The sequence below is a fragment of the Rhinopithecus bieti genome, unplaced genomic scaffold (genome assembly GCF_001698545.2).
Source record: "Rhinopithecus bieti isolate Rb0 unplaced genomic scaffold, ASM169854v2 scaffold_24049, whole genome shotgun sequence".
Classification (NCBI taxonomy): Eukaryota; Metazoa; Chordata; class Mammalia; order Primates; family Cercopithecidae; genus Rhinopithecus; species Rhinopithecus bieti.
Window position 1 is genome coordinate 339,573 of NW_016811256.1, and position 9,207 is coordinate 348,779.

Sequence of the window (9,207 nt, forward strand, 5' to 3'; positions counted from 1 at the left end):
CAGTGAGCCATGATCATGCTACTGCATTCCAGCCTGCGTGACAGAGTGAGACGCTGTCTCAAAAAACAAAACAAAACAAAAACAAAACAAAACCCATATATATATATAATATATATATAACATAATATATATAGTATAGTATAATATAATATAATATTATATAATATAATATTATATTATATAATTTATATATATATATATATATTCCTACCTGAGGTGAGAATGCACTATCTTGGTAAAAACACCAACATGACCCAGCTACAGCATGGTAAATCTTTTTTCTTTCTCTGCCTCATAGTTTTGTTGTTGTTGTTGTAGTAGTTGTTGTTGCTGTTGTTTGAGATGGAGTCTCACTCTCTGGCCCAGGCTGGAGTGCAATGGCGCAATTTTGGTTCACTGCAACCTCTGCCTCCCGGATTCAAGCGATTCTACTGCCTTAGCCTCCCAAATAGCTGGGACTACAGGCGCGTACCTCCATCCCAGCTAATTTTTGCATTTTTAGTAGAGATGGGGTTTCACCATGTTGGCCAGGCTGGTCTTGAACTCCTGACCTCAGGTGATCCGCCTGCCTCGGCCTTCCAAAGTGCTAAGATTACAGGCATAAATAACGGTGCCAGGCCCCTCATAGGTATTTATGTATTCTCTTTGCTTCTTCACAACTTTGGCTTGCACATGGACCATCATGTTCTTTCCACCTTCTCACTACTTCATGGTCTTTCAGTCTCAGATCTAACTGATACCTCCCTCAGTTGTTCTTTTTTCCTAGTAAGATTTCCAGAGAGGGAATCTGAATGGCCCAGTCCATATTTTCAGACCACACCACATTCAAGTGGTTGATTGCCAGCCTATGTATTGGCTACATTAATGGATTGGGGACTCATCACTTACTTCACTGCACAAAGCAGCATAGCTCTGGTTCTCAAAATAGGGCCCCTGGGCCAGGTGTGGTGGCTCACGCCTATAATTCCAGCACTGTGGGAGACTGAGACAGGCAGATCACTTGAGTCCAGGAGTTCTAGACCAGCCTGGGCAACATGGTAAAATCTCATCTCTACTAAAAATACAAAAAATTAGCCAGGTGTGGTGGCATGTACTGGTAGTCCCAGCTATTCAGGAGGCTGAGGTAGGAGGATTGCTTGAGTGTGGGAGGCAGAGATTGCAGTGAACCATGACTGCACCTCCGCAATCCAGCCTGGGTGAAGATTGAGACCCTGTCTCAAAATAAAATAAAATAAAATAAATACGGTTCCCGAGCAGGGTAATTTCAGTGGGAGACCTCCCAGGGGAGGTGGATATATCAGTCAACAGTATATACTCAGTACACAGCTAATAAGAGAACTTGTGGTTGCAGCAAGAACACTAGGTGTTTACTCAACAAATATTGTTGAGTATCTGATAAGTAGTGGGCATTGTCCTAGGCACTGAGATACAGTAGTCAACATGGCAGATGAGATGCCTGCCCTGATAGGCTCTGCTAAAGTGAGAGGACAATAATAAAGAGAAAGGAAGAAAGAGAATACTTTTAGGTAATATTAAGGATTGTAAAGAAAATAAGACAGGATAGTGGCATAGAGGTGAGGAGAATGAGGGCCCTCTTCTGAAGAAATAATTTTTGAGCTGAGACTTCAGTGATGAGAAGGAATTAGCCACACAGTGTGCTGGAGGAAAAGCATTTTAGGGAGGGTGAGCAGCACATACTTCAAGGAATCAAGAAGGAAGCCTGGTGAAGCTGGAAGACAGAGAAAGAGCAGGTGGGTGACTTGAAAGAGCAGGGAAGGCAGTGGCCAGGTTACCTAGACCTGGTAAGGGTTTTCAGCCATAAAAGGGCATCATCAGAAGGTCTTGAACAGGGCTGTGATATATTCTAATTCATTTTTTATAAAAGATCACTCTGACTTTTTGCAGAATATAAGTTATAAAGGTACAAACATGTAAGCAAGGAATCCAGCTAGCAATTCCTGCAGTTGTCCAAATTAGAGGTGATGACAGCTTAGACTAGGATGATAGCAGCAGAGGTAGTGAGGAGTCAGCATGATATATTTTGGAGGTAGAGCTGACAGCATTAACTAATAGATAGGATAGGCCAGGCGCAGTGGCTCACGCCTGTAATCCTAGCACTTTGGGAGGCCAAGGCGAGTGGATCACCTGAGGTCAGGAGTTTGAGACCAGCCTGAACAACATGGTGAAACCTCATCTCTACTAAAAATACAAAATTAGCTGGGAATGGTGACACATGCCTGTAATCTCAGCCTACTTGGGAGGCTGAGGCAGGAGAATCGCTTGAACTTGGGAGGTGGAGGTTGCAGTGAGCCAAGATTGCGCCATTGCACTCTAGCCTGGGGATAAGAGCGAAACTCCGTCTCTAAATAAATAAATAAATAAATGATTTTTTTATTTATTTAAAAATAAATCAGGGAAAAGAGGTTTCAAGAATGACTCAGCTTTTGCAGACTCGGCAACTGAGAGGCTGGTGGCTTTGTTTTCTAAAATTGGGGAGGACTAGGGAGTGTGTGTGTTGGGAGCAGAAATCAGTTTGGACATATTAGGTTTTGGGTGCCTATTGGCACTGATTTGGAACCTAAAGCTCAAAGGGGAGGTCAGTCAGAGCTGGTAAGAACAGATTGGAAGTCATCAGCACATAGATGGCATTTAAAGCCCCTGGACTAGGTGAGATTGCCAAGGAAGTGAGGGTAGAGAGAGAAGAGAAGAGGCCCAAACTAGGGGATTCCAATATTTAGATATCAGGTTGAAGAAAAGAGTAGTCAAAAAAGATAAGAGGGATACTGGGAGAGCCTGGTGTCACAGAAACCAAGTTCCAGAAAAAGACATTTACAGGAGAAGGAAGTAGCGAGCAGTAAAGTGCTCATGAGAGGTGGGGTCAGATGAAAACAGAGAATTGACCATGAGATCTGGCAAACTGGAGAATACTAGCAACCTGGATAAGAACAATTTCAATGGTTGAGGGAAACAGAAGTGTAATAGAAGAGGATTGAGGAAAAAAGATAAATGGGAGCCTAGATAATTCCTTAATAAGTTGTTGTGAAAAGAGGAGAAGAAAAATGGGGTGCTAGCCCAGCTACTCCCTCACTCTCCCACCACCTCACAGGGAGGGACTGGAGAACACAGCCAGAGTGAGAACATTCAGCAGAAGCAGTGCTTCCTTTTTAACTTTTGGACACTGTATCTCATTATCTATAACAGCATCTCTGCACATGGACACCTGAGATCCTTAGGGGGTGCCCGCCAACCCCATGATGTTGGCCTTACCTGGAAACTTAGCCACTGTTCTTCACACTTGCCTTTCTTTCAGGCACCTGCTGATTCTAGTTCCAACCAGGCCACAGTGCCCAACATTACTGACCAAGTCTTGCTCTATTTCTCCTTCTCACCTGGCCTCTTCCATCTTGGTCTCTGGATGCATTCTCTCCCTCTCATGACTCATTTCTGCAATCATCACTAGCCTCTTCTCTGCCTGGGCTTCTGCCAGCTGCCCTAGAGCAACCTATGGTATTCTACAGGGACCCACTACTGGCGTCTGGACACCAGCCGGGATGGCTGGCATAGCTGGCCCATTGCTCATCAGTGGCCCCAGGGTCCTTCAACAGTGGATGCTGCCTTTTCCTGGGAAGAAAAACTCTATCTGGTTCAGGTGTGTATTGGGGAAGAGGCTTGAGGTGGAGACTGGGACAAGCATATCCAACTCTGTATTGATTACTGTCCTTTGTCCTCCAGGGCACTCAGGTATATGTCTTCCTGACAAAGGGCGGCTATACCCTAGTAAGCGGTTATCCAAAGCGGCTGGAGAAGGAAGTCGGGAGCCCTCATGGGATTATCCTGGACTCTGTGGATGCAGCCTTTGTCTGCCCTGGGTCTTCTCGGCTCCATATCATGGCAGGTGAGGGGTTTCTGGGTGCTTAGGGGGCAGCTTGTTCTCTTACCTGTCTGTAGCATAGATCCCCACCAGGGCATGAGAAGGCCTAGGTCAGGATCCCCATGACATGGAAGCCATGCTATGTTTGGTGCCTTCTCCCCAGGACGGCGGCTGTGGTGGCTGGACCTGAAGTCAGGAGCTCAAGCCACGTGGACAGAGCTTCCTTGGCCCCATGAGAAGGTGGACGGAGCCTTGTGTTTGGAAAAGTCCCTTGGCCCTAACTCATGTTCCGCCAATGGTCCCAGCTTGTACCTCATCCATGGTCCCAATTTGTACTGCTACAGTGATGTGGAGAAACTGAATGCAGCCAAGTCCCCTCCGCAGCCCCAGAAAGTGACCAGTCTCCTGGGCTGCACTCACTGAGGGGCCTTCTGACATGAGTCTGGCCTGGCCTCACCTCCCCCCTTCCTCATAATAAAGACAGATTGCTTCTTCGCTTGAATCAAGGGACCTTGGTTGTGAAACAATCTTACGTCTTTCTTTGAGTTGAAAAGTTAGCAACTTCTCCTTTGAGGCTTTTGAGCTCAAACAAGGTTGTGAGAAACAAGGAAGGGGAGGACTAAAGGGCAAACCTCATCTCTGCACAGATGATTCTTAGGTCCGGATCATAAACTGGCTTTTTGCAGACTATCTACACATAGTGGGAGGAAAGAGAACCACAGTAGGAAGAGAAACAGCTGAGTTTATACAGCAAGTAAGAGGTGGGGCTAGGACTCTGATTCAGCTTGCTAATAGATGACCACAACCCTGCCGCAAGGCATCAGAAACAACAGGGCCTGGGGCAACTAAGCATGTGCAAAGAGGATTGGCTCAGAGTTGTAGGGGAGGATCTCCAGTCTGGGGGACCTCAAATTGTGGTTCCGGGTGATTCAAGTAACACCACTCATGGCTTGGGTTGCCATGAGTTAGGCATGACAAGTGGAATGAAGTTGAAGCAGGAAAACAGAAATACACCAGCTGTGTGTCAGAGGCAAGCTGGAGAGAGAGGAGAAATAATGATTTAGGGACCTGGCACCATGAAGCACATTTGCAGAGCACGGCTCCTGGGAGTCTTGCTGGAGCCTCAGGAGTTTTGCTGGCACAGAGGATCTGGCCTACCCAATTAGCCTCCTGGATATCTGCACCATCTAGACCAGCACATGTCACCTGCAAGGAGGTTGCAGTGCTTGGTTATTTTCTGGTCATAAACTGGTGAAGGCTTTAGGTTCCAAATTTGCTGACAACGATTTAACTAGGGATTGGGCCTAGACTATAGGTAGCTATGTCTCAGACAAGACCCTATTCCTCCACTGCCTTTACAACCCAGCTGAGATTGGAGGCTGGCTTGCTTCAGGCTCAAATATTAGCCTGAGATTCTAGCAGAGGGCCCTTACTCTGAGCTTCCATGTCCTAGCCTCATTTTCCTTTCCTATAAAATAGATAGAATGCCACCCACCTTCCAGTGACAATGAATATAGACTCAAACCCATCCCTTGAACTCTCTTGGGAAGGGGCTCTGGACATAGACCTAGACTGTGGCTCATGGCCTCATGTGATCTAGGGTCAGCCCCTCCCAACCTGTCAGCCCTTTGCTCTGTAGGACTTTGATGGGTAGAGTAGAAGCTAACAAGCTCTGACTGTCACACAAGGCTTTGTACTGGGAGGCCAGGCTATAGAGTGGCTCCAGCCTGAAGGGCTGGGAGCTGGAGGACAGCGTCTCAGATTAGGTCTAACTAGGAAGTTGACTGAAGCTGAGAACAGAGGTTAGGGGCCAAGCAGCTGGGTTGTGGGTCTACTCCTTAGGAGCATCTTGAGCTTTACTTTTCTTTCCTAATGGTGTCTTGGATGGCTACCCTTATGGGGTTGGCTGCTAGTCTAAGGGGTGGAGACAAGGCCAGAGTTTCAGGTCTGGGCCTTATCAAGTTCATGTACTACACTTGGGGCCACTGCTGCATCATGCCAGGGAGCCTAGAGGTGTCTAAACAGTTATCCAGCAACTCCGATACCCAAGGTTAACTTCCTCTTGTTTATGGAGGCAGGAGTACTAAGTCTCCCCTTTCTCCTCTCCTCCCACCTATTCTCTTGCAGGGAATCCTCTAGCTTCTCTCCAGGGAACTCCCAGAAATGGTTTGAGTCAATTTAGGCTGCTATGACAGAGTACCTTAGAGTGGGTAATCTAGCAGCAATAGGAATTTATTGTTCACAATTCTAGAGGCTGGAAAGCCCAAGATCAAGGCTCCAGCAGGTTCAGTGTCTGTTGAGTGCTTGTTCTGCTTCAAAGATGGCACCTTTTTGCTGTATTCTCACATGGTGGAAAAGGGACAAGTAGCTCCCTTTGGGCTCTTTTATAAGGACACTAATCCCTTTCATGAGGTTGAAACCCATGTGACTTAATCACTTCCCAAAGTCTCCCCCTCCTAATGCTATCACATTAGTGACATTTGGTTCCAACATATGAATTTGGGGGATATGCCAATATTCAGACCATAAAAAGGTCCAACTTATACTTCTTTCATTCACTCATTTAGCATCTCCTATGTGCAGAGCATTGTGCCATTCTACCCTCAATAATCTGCCACTCTATCACAGTCAGGAGGGGAACACAGACAAAGCATTGAGTAAATGCAATAAAGTGAGATAGACACTAAGATGGAAGACTCAATATACAAAGGAGAGTGGAGCCAGCAATACTTAGGATGAAGAAGGGGTTAGGAAAGGCTTCATATATGATAAACACTTAGTTTAATTTTTAAAGATGAGTAAAATTTATGCAATTCCTTTAGCAAATATATATTCACTGCCTACTATGCATTACCATACCAGGGAGCATTGTGAGCAGAGGAAAGGAGACAAGGGATAACAAGGAGTGCAAACTGCAACCGGGCCCACAGGGCTGGAGTACAGGGGATGTGTGAGGGACTGGTGAGATGAGACTGAAGAGGGAGACAGGAACATACCAGTTCACAGGAGGCCTTCCATGGCAGTCTAGGAAGCGTGGATATTGTCTATTTTGGGAGCACTAGAGACCAACTGAGGGATTTTAGACAAGAAGGAAGAAGGTGAGGTGATGAGAGTTACATTTGAGAAAGATCTCTCTGATTGCTGCAGAGTGGATACTGGGTGAAAAAAGACCCCAGCAGATATGGGCAGACCATTGTGGAGGGTGGTGCTATGGCTAGTCTGGTAGATCATGCGGCCTGGACACATGACAATGGTGAAGAGTAGTGGGCAGATCAAAAATATCTAGAAGACACAATCTATAGGACTTGCCAACGGATTGGATATGAAGGTGAGAGAGAGCGGAATCTCATTTCCAAACTGCTCTATGGCCCCTTTTCCCGGCTCATCATCATGCCTCTTCTTCCCTGATTTTCCATGGTACGTTTTCAGAGTCATACTCCATATCTAACAAGCTTCCCTATGTCCTTTACATACTCCATGGGTACAAACATCTCTACGTCTTTACCTCCAGCCTTGAGAAAAGGTTGTACCCTAGGGCCCCTCTTTCTTCCCCTGTAACTGCCCCAGTGGATGGGAAGCTGTATCAGCACCTCTGCACCATTTTGCCCCTTTTTGTGCTGTTAAATTCCTTCTCCTTCAGCTTCTTGGATACAAGCCATATCATTCTCCCTACTATTCCAATGGCCATCATCTACACGCCGCCTATGTTCTCTCAGTTGCTGAAGGCTTTGCAGACTGATGTCCCCACACCAGCTATCCAATTACTACGGCCACAATTTTAATCCTATTCACCTATTCATCACTCACAATTGCTCCACCTGTTGAAGAAATGCCTTAAATTCCAGTATCTCTCTTGTGAGTGCAGCCCCTTATCCTTGTGCCTCCCTCACTTCACTCCCACATTCCTGCTCTTTGACTTTGTTACTCTCACAGTCTTCCATTCCCTAAGAGCTATTTTTCTCCTACCCAAATTAAACATCAACATTGATTACCTGGGCCAGGTGCAGTGGCTTATGCCTAATCCCAGTGCTTTGGGAGACCAAATTGGGAGGATCACTTGAGGCCAGGAGTTTGAGACCAGCCTGGGAAACAAAGCAAGACTCTGGTCTCTACAAACAGTAAAAATAATTAGAAGGGTGTAGTAGTATGTGCCTGTAGTCCCAGCTACTTAGGAGGCTGAGGCAGGAGGATCACTTGAACCCAGGAGTTTGAGGCCACAGTGAGCTATGATTGCATCGCTGCATTCCAGCCCGGGTGACACAGGAAAACTGTCTCTATTAAAAACAATTATAATTATTTGAACAACTTTCTTGACAATACTTTTATTTCTTTTCCCCCTTTAACCTCTATTTCATCTAGCTATAAAAAAAAAGGAGGGGCGGAGCAAGATGGCCAAATAGGAACAGCTCCAGTCTCCAACTCCCGGCGTGAGCGACACAGAAGACCAGTGATTTCTGCATTTTCAACTGAGGAACTGGGGTCATCTCACCGGGGAGTGCTGGACAATCGGTGCTGGTCAGCTGCTGCAGCCCCACCAGTGAGAGCTGAAGCAGGGCGAGGCATTGCCTCACCTGGGAAGCGCAAGGGGGAAGGGAATCCCTTTTCCTAGCCAGGCGAACTGAGACACACAACACCTGGAAAATCGGGTAATTCCAACCCCAATACTGCACTTTAAGCAAACGGGCACACCAGGAGATTATACCCACACCTGGCCGGGAGGGTCCCATGGCCACGGAACCTCCCTCATTACTAGCACAGCAGTCTGCAATCTAACCGCAAGGCAGCAGCGAGACTGGGGGAGGGGCGCCTGCCATTGCTGAGGCTTTAGCTAAACAAAGCCGCTGGGAAGCTCGAACTGGGTGGAGCTCACAGCAGCTCAAGGAAACCTGCCTGTCTCTGTAGACTCCACCTCTGGGGACAGGGCGCAGCTAAAAAAACAACAGGGAAAGCAGCAGAGGCCTGTGCAGACCCGAACGACTCTGTCTGACAGCTTTGAAGAGAGCAGTGGATCTCCCAACACCGAGGTTGAGATCTGAGAAGGGACAGACTCCCTGCTCAAGTGGGTCCCTGACCCCTGAGTAGCCTAACTGGGAGACATCCCCCACTAGGGGCAGTCTGACACCCCACACCTCACAGGGTGGAGTACACCCCTGAGAGGAAGCTCCCAAAGTAAGAATCAGACAGGTACACTCGCTGTTGAGCAATATTCTATCTTCTGCAACCTCTGCTGCTGATACCCAGGCAAACAGGGTCTGGAGTGGACCTCAAGCAATCTCCAACAGACCTACAGCTGAGGGTCCTGACTATTAGAAGGAAAACTATCAAACAGGAAGAAT

At 47.0% G+C, this 9,207-nt stretch overlaps 1 protein-coding gene across 2 annotated transcripts in view; it reads left to right on the plus strand.

The window, feature by feature from the left end:
• The window catches only part of HPX (hemopexin), an 11,080-nt gene extending 6,707 nt beyond the window's left edge, over nucleotides 1–4,373 (plus strand). The window contains exons 8-10 of one of the 2 annotated variants that reach the window (XM_017893669.1): nucleotides 3,519–3,649; nucleotides 3,733–3,895; nucleotides 4,035–4,373. In XM_017893669.1, the coding sequence (XP_017749158.1) occupies nucleotides 3,519–3,649; nucleotides 3,733–3,895; nucleotides 4,035–4,294 (554 nt within the window). In that variant the 3' untranslated portion in view covers nucleotides 4,295–4,373. The remainder of the gene's footprint in view (nucleotides 1–3,518; nucleotides 3,650–3,732; nucleotides 3,896–4,034) is intronic. The other variant, XM_017893670.1, reaches the window with a different exon arrangement.
• Nucleotides 4,374–9,207: the final 4,834 nt, after the last annotated feature.